At 40.6% G+C, this 20,445-nt stretch overlaps 1 protein-coding gene across 3 annotated transcripts in view; it reads right to left on the reverse strand.

Annotated features, from left to right (window-relative positions):
• LOC117434101 (uncharacterized) overlaps window positions 1–20,112 on the reverse strand; it is a 20,183-nt gene extending 71 nt beyond the window's left edge. The window contains exons 1-10 of one of the 3 annotated variants that reach the window (XM_059010999.1): window positions 19,953–20,112; window positions 18,085–18,408; window positions 17,078–17,353; window positions 16,485–16,520; window positions 15,587–15,622; window positions 4,452–4,496; window positions 3,936–3,971; window positions 3,669–3,782; window positions 2,995–3,023; window positions 1–2,370 (exon numbers count right to left, since the gene is read on the reverse strand). The exon at window positions 1–2,370 is cut by the window's left edge and continues 71 nt beyond it. In XM_059010999.1, coding sequence (XP_058866982.1) covers window positions 2,245–2,370; window positions 2,995–3,023; window positions 3,669–3,782; window positions 3,936–3,971; window positions 4,452–4,496; window positions 15,587–15,622; window positions 16,485–16,520; window positions 17,078–17,353; window positions 18,085–18,408; window positions 19,953–19,998 — 1,068 coding nt within the window. In that variant the 5' untranslated portion in view covers window positions 19,999–20,112 and the 3' untranslated portion in view covers window positions 1–2,244. Of the gene's footprint in view, window positions 2,371–2,994; window positions 3,024–3,668; window positions 3,783–3,935; window positions 3,972–4,451; window positions 4,497–4,790; window positions 4,827–4,979; window positions 5,016–5,569; window positions 5,852–6,587; window positions 6,918–8,466; window positions 8,651–15,586; window positions 15,623–16,484; window positions 16,521–17,077; window positions 17,354–18,084; window positions 18,409–19,952 lie in introns of those variants that run through there. The other 2 variants (XM_059010998.1, XM_059010997.1) reach the window with 2 other exon arrangements.
• Between the last annotated feature and the right edge of the window lie 333 nt (window positions 20,113–20,445).

A 20,445-nucleotide genomic window follows, 5' to 3' on the forward strand; every position in this document is an offset into this window, starting at 1 on the left:
CAATTATCTTCATGATGAATACAGAACACACACAAATTATTATTATTATTATTATTATTTATTTCTTAGCAGACGCCCTTATCCAGGGCGACTTACAATTGTTACAAGATATCACATTATACATTATACAGACATCACATTATTTTTACATACAATTACCCATTTATACAGTTGGGTTTTTACTGGAGCAATCTAGGTAAAGTACCTTGCTCAAGGGTGCAACAGCAGTGTCCCCCACTGGGGATTGAACCCACATCCCTCCGGTCAAGAGTCCAGAGCCCTAACCACTACTCCACACTGCTGCCCTGCAGATTAAAACATTCTTACAAATTCTTGCAATTGTGCTTCCAAGGGGAGATGACTGTATTATGTTGTGTATATAAACTAGTAGGGATGGAAATAAGACTCCCCTTGCACAGCAGTGTGATCCATTCCTGGTTTTACTAGGAGTTTAATAAGACACACACTGAGCTTGTTACACACTGTGGCTGATCAAGCCAGCTGGTAGTAAAACCTGGAATGGGTGAAACGGCTATGCAATCGGACAGGAGTCTGATTCCCATCCCTGTTGATCTCTGTATTATATTGTATTGATCTCTGTATTGACACTGTCTCACAGAACATCACAGGGATGGGAATCAGACTTTGCTGTGTTTTTACTATGGCTGGCTTTTATAAAGGGAAGAAGCTTTTTTTTTTTTCCTTTGCAGGCAAGTAAAATCAAACCAGAAAAGATGACAGTTATTGACAGGAAGTCTTCCCGCTGTGGTGTCAGCGATGAGCCACAGGCTCAGAGAAGTCTTGCGACACACAGCACTTTTCTCCGAGAAATTAATTTCTTCATGTAACCGGACATGCGAACCATGACACTGGCATTTTTCTATATTTAGTGTATTATTATTATTATTATTATTATTATTATTATTATTATTTTTATTATTATTATTATTATTATTATTATTATTAGTGATGGGATATGTGCAATATCCCTGTTCAATCTGAAGAGTCTTAGACTGCCACTGTGTTCTCAATAGAGCTCTCAAACATAGCTGTCTGTAAGAAACACCACATTGATTCAGTGAATGCATTGTTTACTGCTGTATTTCTTAATAGTTACTCTGGTCAGGCGTTAATTTGTAAGCAAAAATATACCGGATCTTATCATTAAGGATGAGGGACTGCATTTTTGTTACTAGACCTAATGCACTGCCCTTGATTCACTGCAACTCCCATATATATGTACCTTTCGGTCACAATTTTGCAAAACTTTGAATACACAACAAAACATGCATGCATTATAAAATAGACACACAGATTAACTTAACACTGTACAATTAAACACACAGTGACTGAAGGAGATATAAAAACGCTGTGCTCTTTAAAGGCATCACAGCAGTATTGGTATCTTGTGCTGTGAAATATCAACAGGGTGTTTTTTCTGAGATAAAATAATGAGGAAGCTGCAATCTCCTGTGGTATGATGTGAAGTCTAGTCTACCCCACAGGAAGTTAGATGCAAAGTGATGAAGACATATCAAGCTTGGTGTCAAAATGACTCTAAATATCAAAAAGGTTTCCCATAGTTAAAACAGGTGTAACAAAGCACAGTGAAAGCATGGTAAAGCATAGGGAAGCATTGTAAAGCACAGAGAGGTCTGGTAAAGCATAGGGAAGCATTGTAAAGCACAGAGAGGTCTGGTAAAGCATTGGGAAGCATTGTAAAGCACAGAGAGGTCTGGTAAAGCATAGGGAAGCATTGTAAAGCACAGAGAGGTCTGGTAAAGCATAGGGAAGCATTGTAAAGCACAGAGAGGTCTGGTAAAGCATAGGGAAGCATTGTAAAGCACAGAGAGGTGTGGTAAAGCATAGGGAAGCATTGTAAAGCATAGGGAAGCATTGTAAAGCATAGAGAGGTCTGGTAAAGCATAGGGAGGCATTGTAAAGCACAGAGAGGTCTGGTAAAGCATAGGGAAGCATTGTAAAGCACATAGAGGTCTGATAAAGCATAGGGAAGCATTGTAAAGCACAGAGAGGTGTGGTAAAGCATAGGGAAGCATTGTAAAGCACAGAGAGGTCTGGTAAAGCATAGGGAAGCATTGTAAAGCACAGAGAGGTGTGGTAAAGCATAGGGAAGCATTGTAAAGCATAGAGAGGTCTGGTAAAGCATAGACCCTTATAAAAGTTTCCCACAGTAAAAAGCTCAGCACAGTGTAATAAAGCACAGGTCGCTTGTTCCTCTGAGGGCTAGTTGACTTTGATCTGAGAATACAGAGTCTGCTCTGTGACTGGGCCAGGCTGCCTGTCTGAAGAAGGCAGTTTGTTGAGGTTCACTGTGGTGTAGTTTACTTCTGGATCATCACCATCGCCATCCTGACAAAGAAACAACAACGTCACAAGAATTAAAGCAGATGCACAAACCCTGGACAGAAGTCTAGCAGCATCCCCCTATAGAATGAACTCATTTTACTCCATCAAGTGAAATGAAACCCGCTGCAATAATGTCACATTAACACATTGAACTGCATGGTGTTTGCTTTGTAGATTTCCCATATACTTAACAAAACACTGACAGAAACTGAAAAAATGTGACATTTTGAAATCACATGATCAATTGTACTGCTGTCATGGCTTCCGGTAGACTTTATCTGCAATATAATTTTTTTTGTAGTTTCTTTGATCACATGATGTTAAATAAAATATCTAAATTATGTACATATCATTTTTTTTAATGATGTCTCAATCCTAAAATTTTAGGTGATGCAAAACTTGTAACCATAGCTGCAGCTAAAACAACTTAAAAAAATCTTGCATGATGTTTTAGAGGAAACCAAAAATGAATCATTAGTTAAAACATAAGAGCAGCTCCTCAACTGAAAGCCAGCTGAATTTCACGCTACTTTACAGTTGAATCTATTGCACTTCATGCAGCTAGGTCAAGAACCACGTTCACTTTTTACTCTGACTCTGTGTGTGAACATGTCTAAGAAGACTTACCATTGGATTTGCTATGATCGAGTTCACATCTGCGGGCAAAGACAAGAAGAATTATTAAAAGCAATCTCCAGGCCAGTCATTACAATCACCTGTGACTGCCAGCATGCACACCCCACTGCACGGCCAAAAACACAAAAACGGCCGTTAGTTTTACAAAACTAGAAGCACGCGTCGAGGATAGATAATCAAAGTTCTAGTCAGCAGCTCTCTGAAGGAGTTTGTAATTTTGTAACGTTAACATCATATAGTTTTAGATTTTTTTTTTTTTTTTTAAAGACATGCCAGTAATGCAGGACTCCACAAACAGCCACAGATGATGAGTCACATCCTGGATGTCGCTGTGCTGTCAATGGGAGCCTTTGTGACATTTCTTTATCAAAACTGTACCGTGTCGTGCTGCAATCACAGGATAATGTGAAGTAACTTCCAACTCTCTCTAAAACTGTTGATTTAATGGAACATATCTTCACAGCGTTTACTCTTTCATTAACTCCTAGTTTTTAAACTCCTGCTAAATTTTACAAACCAAGAACCAGACAACTAATTGCAGTCTAAGCAGGTGGGTCTTGAGGAGGCAGTGGAAGGCACTGATATACTTACTGTGTAAGTAGCTTAGAAGTATTGTAGCAGCAGTAAGGCAGTAGTATTGCATTAGCTGTAGTTGGCTGTCTTACCCTGTGCCTGGCTTCGTTTCCTCTTGATCAGACAGAAAGCTCCAATCCCCAGCAGGACTAGAATGATCAAAACAACAGGGACCACGATTCTGACCACGGCGTCACTATATGGATCTGAAAACAAAGACATAGAGTGAGATAAGCACACTATACAGGAGACCGAATCAAACAGACACAAACTGCACGGCACGCTGCTGCATTGTCATATCATCCTCCACCCTTCTGTATGCATGGAGTCAGTGTGAAGTGAGAAGCTACTGAACTCACCTGGAGTAGATGGAGGCACAGGGGATCCGCTGGGATCTGTGGACAGGAGCAAAGAACCAGAGTTTTTACCAAATAAACGTGTGCACGCTCGCTCGCCTCGCACCGCCGTCGAAGTTTTGTATGTACATTAGGTTACTGTCGCTTTAAGGAATTATCCCTCTGGGCCCCGCCCCACACCAACGTTATTTGTATTCGTCATCGTTGTTGTGTAAGCGGATTCAATGCGGTTCAGCACAGCAGAGAGACCGTTAACATAAAAACGAACTTTACTTGGGGCGCCTGCGCCTCTGTACCCATTGCTTGTATTTCTGAAATACACTTGTGTTTGTTTTATAAGTAGGGCTGTTTGTTGTCCCGGTAAAAAAAATGCTTATTTCACAACATCTGACTGTCTAAAAAAATACGTATTTCAAGATATTTCACAATTAAACATAATGTTTATTAAAGCAGGACCAAATAGCGTTGTCCATTCAAAATGATTATACAAGAAATGTGCTTAAATATTCAAATGCTTACCTGAATAACAGCACGTTGTAGAAGATTGTGTTTTGTTACGTCCTCCTTATAAATAAAGTAATACAAACAAATGTTATTGTTATAAAAGTTCTTATTTAAAACAGATCTTGAAAACACGCTTCCATCTCAACGTGCGTTGCCCATGCAGTAATGTAATTACAGATGATGTTATCTTCGATTTGTAAATGTTAATTCTTTCTTTCTAATTGATATTTACGTTTCGTTTTAGTTTTTTTGATTATCTCAGCCGGCGCGGGGAAGTTATTCAGAGCAGAGCCGCTGAACAGTAGCTTAACAGCGACTGTGATCAGCAATATTTCATTTCTGGGAGAGGATTACCTGCTGTTGTATTCTTTGTTATGCTGGTGGATGAACCTAAAACAGAACAGATATAATTAACCCCAGGCTCCAATGGAAAATGTGAATCATTAATGCATGTATGTGTGCGTGCGTGCGTGCGTGCGTGTGTGTGTGTATGTACGTATGTATAAATTGCACAGAGTCAGCATGAGAAGCCACTGAACTCACCTGCAGTAAGTGTAGACACAGTTGGTCCGGTGGAAGCTGGGGACAGGAACAAAGAACCAGATTTACAATATATTTGACTACGTGTCTGTCAGCCTGCCTGTCTACACAGATGTCCCTCTGTCTGTCATCATGGCTGAGTTTGGATATGAAGGTGCAAGGAGCTCCACAGAAGCCGGACAGACTCTGTGAAGCAGCAGAGATTCAGTAAAAACTGCATTACAATACCAGTGTGGTTCAGGACATGGTGTCACACCAGCAGGGTCACAATTATAAAAATCCACACTGTGCATGAATAGAGGTCTGCTTCTATAAAACCAATTACTGTACCAGAAACACCAGAGTTTCCTATAATATACTAGATATCTTATATCTTATAACAGGCCCTTCTACAGTAAACCGTACTGCTTTCTAATGCAATCCACTGTTGACATGAGCTTACCGTGAATTAACCAATCATTGAATCATGAGCTACAGTGTTCTTGGATGATGCTGTGGTGTTGTTTATGGTTGATTACATCATTAGAGAGATAGCTGGCTAGTCCAAGCCCAAAGGAAACAGAAAGCAAGGTGCAGAGAAAGGAGTGTAATACCTGAACCTGAAATCGTCACGTTGTGGTTAAGAAATACACTGTGCTTTATTTCAGTCTGCTGAAACACTGGTTTACATTTATATGTTCCTCCATCACTCTTCTTCTCCAGACTTCTGATAGTTAATTTGTTTAGGTTTGCGTTGTTCATGTATTTACTTGTGCCTGATATGATTACACTGTTATTTGTCCATTCCCACTTCTGAACCTCAGGGAGACCCCAGCCCTCGCAGGTGAGAGACAGGGAGCTGCCTTCAGGAGCGGGGTTACTGTGAGAGGCTGCACCTGCAGAGCAGAGACAGGAGTTAGACCAGGAGCCGCTAGCACCTCATCAATACAGCAATCATAGAGATCAATCAATCCATACAATTCATCATAGAAACCAACAAAATACTTCAAATTGTTACTGGCAACATTGGTAACAACAATGCAATGAGTTTCTGTTAACTATGAACAAAATAAAAGCTGTACAACTACATGCAGCAGGGTAACCTGGACCCAAAGGTAACAGCTTCATTCAGCTAATCCATCAATATTCTTCAAAGCATTAAAATAACAGAGACTTTGTGAAAACCATAATTATTTTAGTTTAATTTTGTTTTTAAAAGGACAGTTTAATATTTAAACAGGCAGTGTTTAGATTCACCACTAGAATCCCCATTGCTTTTTAGATTGATTATTCACACGGTGCCCTGGGTCACTTATCAAGGGCAGACATGAAATTCTTACTGTATAATGTGAGGTAACTCAGATCAAACCAGACTAGAAATCAATTAGAGATACTCAGATACGACTAGAAGAAACTAGAAGTGTTTTTTTTTTGTTCTCAAGTACGACACGAAGTCTGTTTAAAATAGCTGCGACAATAGAGCTGATGCAATTCACACAGACAGTGGTTTGTCCAAGGCCTTCATCAGTCTTATAAGAGATAAACTCAGTTTCTTCTAGTCTGCACCACTGAATGAATGGCTCAGTGTTGGAATGGATGGGTAAGCTGTTCCTTATCAGCGCTGTACCGTACCTCTCAGAGCAATCAAAGTGAACCCTTGCTTGTATTCTCCTTTCTTGTTCTTCAGCACCACACACTTGTATTTTTTATCCTTCAGGGAAGAAACAACTTCTCCCAGTGTGATTGAGTGGGACACACCTCTGCACTCAGCATCCTTCTTCTCTTTACACCAGACATTCCTCTCCAGCTCTGTATAATTCAGCAGCCACAGAGACACATTGACATCACTCCTCTGTGACAGCCAGCGGGACAGGTTTTTGATTTTTTTATTGGGACACTGTGTGAAGGTCCCGTCTGTTACAGTGAACTTCTCTTCATCATCATCACTGCTCACAGACTCACCTGGAAACAAACAGAGTTAAAAAAAAATCTCATTTCATTCTTTATTTGAAACTGGTAAGACTTCACTGACAATCCCATCTCTAATATGAAACAGTCTTGCGAACGGGACCCACGATATTAGATACACGAAGCTCGCTATGATGATCTGAAACACTTTCACATTCAGCTGCTCTATTAAACATTACGTCACAAAATCCATCAAAAGAAAAACAGTCACTACACCAAACAACAGAGATTATAAAGCAGTCCCTACTTGAATAACAATACCTTTAACAGAGCAGCTTGATGTGCAGATGAAATACAAGAGCTGTCTATTCATCTTGTTTTAGATTCTCTCTGCTTATCACTTGACCACTCTGTCACCACATCCTGGGGAAATCATGTTTAACGGTAGACAGTGTCAGACCAGCAACTGTGTGATCGCTTCTACTACCAGCGCTGTGCACAGTGTCAGACCTGTTTATATTTATAGCACTGATGTTAACACACCAGTACAAGTGGTTCATTATAGCATTGCCCCAAACCTAGCTTTAACCTTACAATACTAACTGTGTTTACTGGGAAACCTCATCCTAAGAAAGTTTATGATATTTTAAATAAACAATAAAAACGAAGTGAATCTTCTCAAGAACACACTGCAGCCCACAGGCAAGGCAGACCGCACCCCACCCCCCCACCTCCACACCACACACAGGAAACAGCACGGGGGGAGGGGGGTGGGGGGGGGGGGCAGTTCTTAGTAAATAAAAAAAAAACAAGTTCAAAAATGAAAAAGAAGAAACAGAATAAAATCCGAGTGCCTTTCACTTCAAATGAAATTCCTGAATTCAGAGGAGAATTACTAGAGAGGACAGAGTTTCGATAGAGAGAAAACACATTACTCTAAACACAAAGATCGCACTGGCTGCTATAGAAACCCCAAAAAATATCAACCAAAAAAAATTATACAATTAAATGTGAACTTTTCTGTTTGTTTTGTCCTCATTCATAACCGTTTAACACTCAATAGTGCTGAAGGTAGAAATCTATGTCCTCGCAGTAATATTAGTAGTGGCATTTATTTTTTTATTTTTTTAGTTATTTCTCCACTTTTGTCTGTTTTGATAAGCCTGTGCCACGGTGCTTTGACTGTGAGTTCAGGAGCTGCTCTTCATATCCAGTTGTCATAGAGACATGTAACACAGGCTAGATTGTCCACAATGTCTTAAAAGGAGTAAGAGACAGCTGCTGTGGATCAACGTCCCTCTTGTTTCGCTGGTATGCACTGGACAGCGCAGGACAGGATATAAAGGATATAAAAGACAAATCTTGGAGTGTTCTAATACATGTGCACACTGCTATATATATATATATATATACTGTACACACACACACACACACACACACACACACACACACACAAAGTGTTTGAACTGCTTTAAATTTGCACAAGAGTTTTGTACAAGACTCCTTGTCTCTCTGATTTCAATTAACAAGTCCAGAAGATCTAACTAATATATCACTCTCTAATGGAACCTGTTTCATATAAAAACAAACTTGTGTGCCTCACCTGCAACCAGCAGTAGAACAACCCAAAAAGAGGCGAACGAACCCATCTCTCTCCTCGCAGATCGGCATGCAGGACTGTTTCAGAGAGGCCCTCTCTTCTACTGAATATCAAGGGCACCTCATCTGAGTCTGTCACTTCCCCATCCGGCACCACGACTGACCAATCCAGTGGCTGCTCCGAATCTGCATTCGTTGGCTTCTGCATTTCTATAAAAGTGAGAAAAAAAAACACACCCTTGAGATATATTATGGAGTAGTGGTTAGGGCTCTGGACTCTTGACTGGAGGGTCGTGGGTTCAATCCCAGGTACTTTACCTAGATTGCTCCAGTAAAAACCCACCGGTATGAACAGGTAATTGTATGTAAGCGTAATGTGATATCTTGTAACAATTGTAAGTCACCCTGGATAAGGGCGTCTGCTAAGAAACAAATAATAATAATATATTGAAAAATAAAGCAAAGATTTGTAAACAGCCACTGCAGGAGACTGCTGAGCATATCACAGTATCTTGTGTGTCTAGTTAGTTGGGGTAAATCTATTCAAACAGTTTATTATTATGATTCATGATTGTTATTATTATACAGCCGTAGAAAGCTTAAACTATAATTACACACGTTGTTGTGTAGCTGCAACGCAACAACATTTCAAACTGATTGCCTTTCCCAGTGTCTTATGTAATTGCAGTGTATTTGCACTGTGCTTGTACAGTTGCAATGTAATTACGATGCCTTGAATACTTGATGCACTTTTGGTGTTCTGCCACTAGATGGTGCTGGTGTTAAGCTAAATGTACGTCGTTTTCTTTGATGATGTCATTGCCAATGTTCTGATAAAACACAGCCAGAAAATGTCACATGTTTTACCCTCTGCAAAAAAACAAAGTATGACCATGTGAAGGTATTTGCTACAGTTTATGATAACTATTGAAATATCTTCTTTTTTTAACTTTTGTTAATAAGACGCAATATTTAATTTGCATTACTATTAGAAAATGTAAATAGTTTAAATATAATCATAGATATATACATATATTTTTTTACTTGAAAATCCCTCCAATTATACAAAAAAAGGTTATATATATAGAAAAATAAAACCTTAATAAAAGTAACCCAGATCGTGGTGCTCCAAACCCAGCGACACCTCAGTGTGTGTGTGTGTGTCTGTCTGTCTCCTCAGTATAATAATACTTGTGTGTTGGAATCCTATAAGCCACCCTAGATGTTAATTCACAGTCTCCCGAGTGTTTGAGGGCTCCTTTTCTAATACTAACGTGTAACAGTATTACAACAGTCTCTAGCATCGTCCAAAAATACAATCGTGCATTTTTACTGCAGAAAATAATATAGGAGGTACTTCCTGTTTTAGGATTCTACAGTGAATTTTAATAGTCAGTGCTTGTTATATAATAATAATAATAATAATAATAATAATAATAATAATACACAAGTTCGTTGGACTGAAGACAAAGAAAGAAAGAAAGAAAGAAAGAATGAAAGAAAGAAAGAAAGAAAGAAAGAAAGAAAGAAAGAAAGAAAGAAAGAAAGAAAGAAAGAAAGAAAGAAAGAAAGAAAGAAAGAAAGAAAGAAAGAAAGAAAACTTTTTTTAAAGGCTACCATTTATTTCCCTTTCTTCTATCTCTCCCTCCCTCCACTCCTCCGCTCGGCCCGTCAGAGCCCGTCAGAGCTCGCCCAGGCGGCTCTATGTCTTGATGACGAATCTGCAGCCTGGCCGCTGTTTCAGAAGCACTAAACCATCACCGCTAACAGGAGACGGGTAAAGCTGTCTCCGAGAACCGACAGCCGCGGACAGCTTGAAAAAAAAACATCGATTAGCTCACTGTCGACCGTGTGCGCTCTCAATTATATACACACCCGTCTGCTCTCCCACTGGAGTTAGATAGCGGGGTTCTGTTCTCGATGATTATTATTCTATAGGGGTTCGGGTTACACCGCCCGGTCACCTTTATTAGCTTAATAAGTCACACCTGGGCCCTGTTCCTCGTAGCTGGTTTGAACTAATTCAGGCTAATCAGACGTTATTTGAAGTCAGGCTATCTCCGTTCCTCGACGGCGAATACAGGATAAAAGTGTCTCGTTAACTCGATTCCGACTTAAGAAATCCGGATAATTGCGCGTGCTCGTGCTACCGCAAACGGGAGGATCGCAGAGCACCGAAACAATGATCTTCACAAAAGATGACGTCGAAAGAGAGAGCAACTTTTTTTTCAGCCTGACTGAGCGAGAGCTTATCATGGAAAGTTTTGAGGAATATCAAAGCATTTTCACAACTAAATGCAACAGTGCTGCTGCTGCTGCTGCCAAGTCCAGAGAGGAAGCGTGGAAAAAAAATTGCAGATCAGCTAAATGTGTAATTATTTTAATTTATATATATTTATGTTACACAGGCTATGTATTTACCCCAATATAATTATTTCACACACGTCCAATTTAAATCTCAATGCTTGTCGTAATGGAATGGAACATGGACTGAGAGTTTGTTGCATGAGAATGGTGAGCTCTCTATTGTTTTGTCATAATTTGCCCTTGTTCTTTTTTAAATATATAATACTGTAGTAATATGTTGTACTAATTAATCGCCAACTGAGTATAGGAATGCGCCACTAGCAAAAAAGCGCATCCCTATGCATATAGTCTGTGTTACTGTCAACGCACGGCTGTGCGGGTGGGATGGGTAATGTACGGCTCAAGTAGATTTATTAGATAAACGACACCTTGCCGACCGAATCTATAGCACTCAAATACAAAAACATCTGAATGATGCAAAGGATCTTGGTGATCTCTCAGTACTCTTTCCCTACGAAAAGCTAATCTCATTAAAATTGCTCCTTGATCAATGGGATCTCTAAGGAAGGGCGCTGTCATTTTAGAGGGGTGTGTCAAGCGCTTTCATTGGGTAGAAGTACGACTTTAAATTATCCTGCGCTGGAGCAGGTTTAAGATTAAGGATGTGTTGCTATGGTAATTTAGTCGGCTAGACTTTAAGCTTGCTTCGAGGAACGGAAAAACGCCAGACGTCTGTCAAATTATCCTGAGAGTTATCCGGCGAACTCAGTTAGCCAGCTACGAGGAACAGGGCACTGAGCTTGTTACCTAGACACACCGTGCCTATTCAAACTCGCAGTGAAACCTGGAATAGAGGAAACTGTATTGATCCGTTGATCTCTGTATTGATACTCTCTAATCGAAAATCACAGGGATGGGAATAAGACTCCCGTTGCACAGCAGGTCGATCCATTCCCGATTTCACTACAGTTAATAAAACACGCCTAAAAGGACTTTCTAAGAAGACAAAAAAGCACAGAAACGACGTTCAAAATATTGTTTTGTTATTATTTTGTCACACACACAAGAACAAGCACAATAGAAGCTAGGCCATTCAATGAGCAATTATCTTCATGATGAATACAGAACACACACAAATAAAACTATATGCAGATTAAAACATTCTTACAAATTCTTGCAGTTGTGCTTCCAAGGGGAGATGACTGTATTATGCTGCGTATATAAACTAGTAGGGATGGAAATAAGACTCCCCTTGCACAGCAGTGTGATCCATTCCTGGTTTTACTAGGAGTTTAATAAGACACACCTGAGCTTGTTACACACTGTGGCTGATCAAGCTAGCTGGTAGTAAAACCTGGAATGGGTGAAACGGCTATGCAATCGGATAGGAGTCTGATTCCCATGCCTGTTGATCTCTGTATTATATTGTATTGATCTCTGTATTGACACTGTCTCACAGAACATCACAGGGATGGGAATCAGACTTTGCTGTGTTTTTACTATGGCTGGCTTTTATAAAGGGAACAAGCTTTTTTCTATATTTAATATATTATTATTATTATTATTAGTGATGGGATACATGCAATATCCCTGATCAATCTGAAGAGTCTTAGACAGCCGCTGTGTTCTCAATAGAGCTCTCAAACAGCTGTCTGTAAGAAACACCACATTGATTCAGTGAATGCATTGTTTACTGCTGTATTTCTTTATAGTTACTCTGGTCAGGCGTTAATTTGTAAGCAAAAATATACCGGATCTTATCATTAAGGATGAGGGACTGCATTTTTGTTACTAGACCTAATGCACTGCCCTTGATTCACAGCAACTCCCATATATATGTACCTTTAGGTCACAATTCTGCAAAACTTTGAATACACAAAAAAAACATGCATGCATTATAAAATTGACACATAGATTAACTTAACACTGTACAATTAAACACACAGTGACTGAAGGAGATATAAAAACGCTGTGCTCTTTAAAGGCATCACAGCAGTATTGGTATCTTGTGCTGTGAAATATCAACAGGGTGTTTTTTCTGAGATAAAATAATGAGGAAGCTGCAATCTCCCGTGGTATGGTGTGAAGTCTCTTCTACCCCACAGGAAGTTAGATGCAAAGTGATATGAAGACATATCAAGCTTGGTGTCAAAATGACTCTAAATATCAAAAAAGTTGTAAAGCACAGAGAGGTCTGGTAAAGCATAGGGAAGCATTGTAAAGCACAGATAGGTCTGGTAAAGCATAGGGAAGCATTGCAAAGCACAGAGAGGTCTGGTAAAGCATAGGGAAGCATTGTAAAGCACAGATAGGTCTGGTAAAGCATAGGGAAGCATTGTAAAGCACAGAGAGGTCTGGTAAAGCATAGACCCTTATAAAAGTTTCCCACAGTAAAAAGCTCAGCACAGTGTAATAAAGCACAGGTCTCTTGTGCCTCTGAGGGCTAGTTGACTTTGACCTGAGAATACAGAGTCTGCTCTGTGACCGGGCCAGGCTGCCGGTCTGAAGAAGGCAGTTTGTTGAGGTTCACTGTGGTGTAGTTGACTTCTGGATCATCACCATCGCCATCCTGACAAAGAAACAACAACGTCACAAGAATTAAAGCAGATGCACAAACCCTGGACAGAAGACTAGCAGCATCCCCCTATAGAACGAACTCATTTTACTCCATCAAGTCGAATGAAGTTCATTCCAGTCATTACAATCACCTGTGACTGCCAGCCTGCACACCCCACTACAGACACACTGAGCCTCAGCGTTTACCCCAGTCTTTCATTCACTCCGATCTATCTGAAAGAGGCAAAAACGGCCGTTAGTTTTACAAAACTAGAAGCACGCGTCGAGGATAGATAATCAAAGTTCTAGTCAGCAGCTCTCTGAAGGAGTTTGTAATTTTGTAACGTTAACATCATATAGTTTTAGTTTTAGTTTTATTTATTTATTTTAAGAGATGCCAGTAATGCAGGAGCCCACAAACAGCCACAGATGATGAGTCACATCCTGGATGTCGCTGTGCTGTCAATGGGAGCCTTTGTGACATTTCTTTATCAAAACTGTACCGTGTCGTGCTGCAATCACAGGATAATGTGAAGTAACTTCCAACTCTCTCTAAAACTGTTGATTTAATGGAACATATTTTCACAGCGTTTACTCCAGTCTTTGATTAACTCCTAGTTTTTAAACGCCTGCTAAATTTTACAAACCAAGAACCAGACAACTAGTTGCAGTCTAAGCAGGTGGGTCTTGAGGAGGTGGTGGAAGGCACTGATATACTTACTGTGTAAGTAGCTTAGAAGTATTGTAGCAGCAGTAAGGAATCTAGTATTGCATTAGCTGTAGCTGACTGTCTTACCCTATCCCTGGCTTCTTTTCCTCTTGATCAGACAGAAAGCTCCAATCCCCAGCAGGACTAGAATGATCAAAACAACAGGGACCACGATTTTGACCACGGCGTCACTATATGGATCTGAAAACAAAGACATAGAGTGAGATAAGCACACTATACAGGAGCTACTGAACTAACTATCCTCTACCCTGCTCCCCTGTGCTCTGCCCTGCTCCCCTTTGCTGCACCCTGCTCCCCTGTTCTCCGCCCTGCTCCCCTGTTCTCTTCCCTGCTCCCCTGTGCTCTGCCCTGCTCCCCTGTGCTCTGCCCTGCTCCCCTGTGCTCTGCCCTGCTCCCCTGTGCTGCACCCTGCTCCCCTGTGCTCTGCCATGCTCCCCTGTGCTGCACCCTAATCCCCTGTGCTGCACCCTGCTCCCCTGTGCTCTACCCTGCTCCCCTGTGCTGCACCCTGCTCCCCTGTGCTCTGCCCTGCTCCCCTGTGCTCTGCCCTGCTCCCCTGTTCTCCGCCCTTCTCCCCTATGCTGCACCCTGCTCCCCTGTGCTGCACCCCGCTCCCCTGTGCTATACCCTTATCCTCTTGATAATTTGCTAACAAGAATGGCGAGTGAGCCCAGCCACCAATACTGTGTTGTTTAAAGAATTCAGGAAGCTACATTAATTTTTTTAAGTTAAAGTTTTCTTTGGTATTCTGGTGGATGATCCTAAAACAGAACAGATATAATAAACCCGAGGCTCCAATGGAAAATGTGAATTCATGAATGCATGTATGTATGCGTGTGTGTGTATGTGTGTATGTATGTATCTGTGTATGTATTTAAGTATTCATGTATTTCAATCATTGGGTCCCTGCTTTGCTGTTCAGGTTTTGCAGGGCGGTGTTTACCTGTGGCGGACGGGTTAGAGATGGAGTTGCTTGGAGAAACTGAAACAAACAGAAAAAGAAAAAATCTTGTGAAAAATAATCATCGGGGGGGGGGGGGGGGGGGGGGGGCTGTTTGTTGTCCAGGTATAAAGAAATGCTTATTTCACAACATTTGACTGCCTAGAAAATATGTATTTCAAGATATTTCACAATTAGACATAATGTTTATTAAGCAGGACCAAATAGTGTTGTCCATTCAAAATGATTATACAAGAAATGTGCTTAAATATTCAAATGCTTACCTGACAAACAGTACGTGGTAGAATATTTAGTTTTTTGATCTCCTCCTTATAAATAAAGTAATACAAATAAATGTTATTGTTATAAAAGTTCTTATTTAAAACAGATCTTGACAACATGCTTCCATTTCAGTGTGCGTTGCCCATGCAGTAATGTAATTACAGATGATGTTATCTTCGATTTGTAAATGTTAATTCTTTCTTTCTAACTGATATTTAAGTTTCGTTTTAGTTATTCAGAGCAGAGCCGCTGAACAGCAGCTTAACAGCGACTGTGATCAGCAATATTTCATTTCTGGGAGAGGATTACCTGCTGTTGTATTCTTTGTTATGCTGGTGGATGAACCTAAAACAGAACAGATATAATTAACCCCAGGCTCCAAAGGAAAATGTGAATTCATTAATGCATGTATGTGTGCGTGCGTGCGTGCGTGCGTGTGTGTGTGTGTGTGTGTATGTACGTATGTATAAATTGCACAGAGTCAGCATGAGAAGCCACAGAACTCACCTGCAGTAGGTGTAGACACAGGTGGTCCGGTGGAAGCTGGGGACAGGAACAAAGAACCAGATTTACAATATATTTGACTACGTGTCTGTCAGCCTGCCTGTCTACACAGATGTCCCTCTGTCTGTCATCATGGCTGAGTTTGGATATGAAGGTGCAAGGAGCTCCACAGAAGCCGGACAGACTCTGTGAAGCAGCATCGATGATTCAGTAAAAACTGCATTACAATACCAGTGGGGTTATTGTTATAAATGTTCTTATTTAAAACAGATCTTGAAAACACGCTTCCATTTCAACGTGCGTTGCCCATGCAGTAATGTAATTACAGATGATGTTATCTTCGATTTGTAAATGTTAATTCTTTCTTTCTAATTGATATTTACGTTTCGTTTTAGTTTTTTTGATTATCTCAGCCAGCGCGGGGAAGTTATTCAGAGCAGAGCCGCTGAACAGCAGCTTAACAGCGACTGTGATCAGCAATATTTCATTTCTGGGAGAGGATTACCTGCTGTTGTTTTCTTCGTTATGCTTGTGGATGAACCTAAAACAGAACAGATATAATTAACCCCAGGCTTCAATGGAAAATGTGAATTCATTAATGCATGTATGTATGTGTGCGTGCGTGCGTGCGTGCGTGCGTGTGTGTGTGTATGTACGTATGTATAAATTGCACAGAGTTAGCATGAGAAGCCACTGAACTCACCTGCAGTAGGTGTAGACACAGTTGGTCCTGGGGAATCTGGGGACAGGAACAAAGAACCAGATTTACAATATATTTGACTACGTGTCTGTCAGCCTGCCTGTCTACACAGATGTCCCTCTGTCTGTCATCATGGCTGAGATTGGATATGAAGGTGCAAGGAGCTCCACAGAAGCCGGACAGACTCTGTGAAGCAGCAGCAATGATCCAGTAAAAACTGCATTACAATACCAGTGTGGTTCAGGACATGGTGTCACACCAGCAGGGTCACAATTATAAAAATCCACACTGTGCATGAATAGAGGTCTGCTTCTATAAAACCAATTACTGTACCAGAAACACCAGAGTTTCCTATAATATACTAGATATCTTATATCTTATAACAGGCCCTTCTACAGTAAACCGTACTGCTTTCTAGTGCAATCCACTGTTGACATGAGCTTACCGTGAATTAACCAATCATCGAATCATGAGCTACAGTGTTCTTGGATGATGCTGTGGTGTTGTTTATGGGTGATTACATCATTAGAGAGATAGCTGGCTAGTCCAAGCCCAAAGGAAACAGAAAGCAAGGTGCAGAGAAAGGAGTGTAATACCTGAACCTGAAATCGTCACAGTGTGGTTAAGAAATACAGGGTTTGATCCAATCTTCTGAAACACTGGTTTACATTTGTATGTTCCTCCATCACTCTTCTCCAGACTTCTGATAGTTAATGTGTTTAGGCTTGCGTTGTTCATGTATTTCCTTGTGCCTGATATGGCTTCACTGTTACGTGTCCATTCCCACTTCTGAACCTCAGGGAGACCCCAGCCCTCGCAGGTGAGATTCAGGGAGCTGCCTTCAGGAACGGGGTTCCTGTGAGAGGCTGCACCTGCAGAGCAGAGACAGGAGTTAGACCAGGAGCCGCTAGCACCTCATCAATACAGCAATCATAGAGATCAATCAATCCATACAATTCATCATAGAAACCAAAAAAATACTTCAAATTGTTACTGGCAACATTGGTAACAACAATGCAATGAGTTTCTGTTAACTATGAACAAAATAAAAGCTGCATGCAGCTGGGTAACCTGGACCCAAAGGTAACAGCTTCATTCAGCTACTCCATCAATATTCTTCAAAGCATTAAAATAACAGAGACTTTGTGAAAACCATAATTATTTTAGTTTAATTTTGTTTTTAAAAGGACAGTTTAATATTTAAACAGGCAGTGTTTAGATTCACCACTAGACTCCCCATTGCTTTTTAGATTGATTATTCACACGGTGCCCTGGGTCACTTATCAAGGGCAGACATGAAATTCTTACTGTATAATGTGAGGTAACTCAGATCAAACCAGACTAGAAATCAATTAGAGATACTCAGATACGACTAGAAGAAACTAGAAGTGTTTTTTTTTTTATGTTCTCAAGTACGACACGAAGCCTGTTTAAAATAGCTGTGACAATAGAGCTGATGCAATTCACACAGACAGCGGTTTGTCCAAGGCCTTCATCAGTCTTATAAGAGATAAACTCAGTTTCTTCTAGTCTGCACCACTGAATGTATGGCTCAGTGTTGGAATGGATGGATAAGCTGTTCCTTATCAGCGCTGTACCGTACCTCTCAGAGCAATCAGAGTGAACCCTCGCTTGTATTCTTCTTTCCTGTTCTTCCGCACCACACACTTGTATTTTCCTTTCTTTGGTGTAGAAACACCTTCCAGTGTGATTGAGCGGGGCACACCTCTGCACTCAGCATCCCTATCCTCTTTACACCAGACATTCCTCTCCAGCCCGGTATAATTCAGCAGCCACAGAGACACTCTGACATCACTCCTCTGTGACAGCCAGTGGGACAGGCTGCTGATTTCTTTATTGGGACACAGTTTGATGGTCCCGTCTGTTACAGTGAACTTCTCTTCATCATCTCTGCTCACAGACTCACCTGGAAACAAACAGAGTTAAAAAAAAAATCTCATTTCATTCTTTATTTGAAACCGGTAAGACTTCACTGACAATCCCATCTCTAATATGAAACAGTCTTGCGAACGGGACCCACGATATTAGATACACGAAGCTCGCTATGATGATCTGAAACACTTTCACATTCAGCTGCTCTATTAAACATTACGTCACAAAACCCATCAAAAGAAAAACAGTCCCTACACCAAACAACAGAGATTATAAAGCAGTCCCTACTTGAATAACAATACCTTTAACAGAGCAGCTTGATGTGCAGATGAAATACAAGAGCTGTCTATTCATCTTGTTTTAGATTCTCTCTGCTTATCACTTGACCACTCTGTCACCACATCCTGGGGAAATTATGTTTAACAGTAGACAGTGTCAGATCAGCAACTGTGTGATCGCTTCTACTACCAGCGCTGTACACAGTGTCAGACCTGCTTATATTTATAGCACTGATGTTAACACACCAGTACAAGTGGTTCATTATCGCATTGCCCCAAACCTAGCTTTAACCTTACAATACTAACTGTGTTTACTGGGAAACCTCATCCTAAGAAAGTTTATGATATTTTAAATAAACAATAAAAACGAAGTGAATCTTCTCAAGAACACACTGCAGCCCACAGGCAAGGCAGACCGCACCCCACCCCCCCACCTCCACACCACACACAGGAAACAGCACGGGGGGGAGGGGGGTGGGGGGGGGCAGTTCTTAGTAAATAAAAAAAAAACAAGTTCAAAAATGAAAAAGAAGAAACAGAATAAAATCCGAGTGCCTTTCACTTCAAATGAAATTCCTGAATTCAGAGGAGAATTACTAGAGAGGACAGAGTTTCGATAGAGAGAAAACACATTACTCTAAACACAAAGATCGCACTGGCTGCTATAGAAACCCCAAAAAATATCAACCAAAAAAAATTATACAATTAAATGTGAACTTTTCTGTTTGTTTTGTCCTCATTCATAACCGTTTAACACTCAATAGTGCTGAAGGTAGAAATCTATGTCCTCGCAGTAATATTAGTAGTGGCATTTATTTATTTATTTTTTTAGTTATTTCTCCACTTTTGTCTGTTTTGATAAGCCTGTGCCACGGTGCTTTGACTGTGAGTTCAGGAGCTGCTCTTCATATCCAGTTGTCATAGAGACATGTAACACAGGCTAGATTGTCCACAATGTCTTAAAAGGAGTAAGAGACAGCTGCTGTGGATCAACGTCCCTCTTGTTTCGCTGGTATGCACTGGACAGCGCAGGACAGGATATAAAGGATATAAAAGACAAATCTTGGAGTGTTCTAATACATGTGCACACTGCTATATATATATATATATACTGTACACACACACACACACACACACACACACACACACACAAAGTGTTTGAACTGCTTTAAATTTGCACAAGAGTTTTGTACAAGACTCCTTGTCTCTCTGATTTCAATTAACAAGTCCAGAAGATCTAACTAATATATCACTCTCTAATGGAACCTGTTTCATATAAAAACAAACTTGTGTGCCTCACCTGCAACCAGCAGTAGAACAACCCAAAAAGAGGCGAACGAACCCATCTCTCTCCTCTCAGATCGGCATGCAGGACTGTTTCAGAGAGGCCCTCTCTTCTACTGAATATCAAGGGCACCTCATCTGAGTCTGTCACTTCCCTATCCGGCACCACGACTGACCAATCCAGCAGCTGCTCCGAATCTGCATTCGTTGGCTTCTGCATTTCTATAAAAGTGAGAAAAAAAAACACACCCTTGAGATATATTATGGAGTAGTGGTTAGGGCTCTGGATTCTTGACTGGAGGGTCGTGGGTTCAATCCCAGGTACTTTACCTAGATTGCTCCAGTAAAAACCCACCGGTATGAACAGGTAATTGTATGTAAGCGTAATGTGATATCTTGTAACAATTGTAAGTCGCCCTGGATAAGGACGTCTGCTAAGAAACAAATAATAATAATATATTGAAAAATAAAGCAAAGATTTGTAAACAGCCACTGCAAGAGACTGCTGA

This window comes from Acipenser ruthenus, chromosome 41, assembly GCF_902713425.1.
Source record: "Acipenser ruthenus chromosome 41, fAciRut3.2 maternal haplotype, whole genome shotgun sequence".
NCBI classification, from domain to species: Eukaryota; Metazoa; Chordata; class Actinopteri; order Acipenseriformes; family Acipenseridae; genus Acipenser; species Acipenser ruthenus.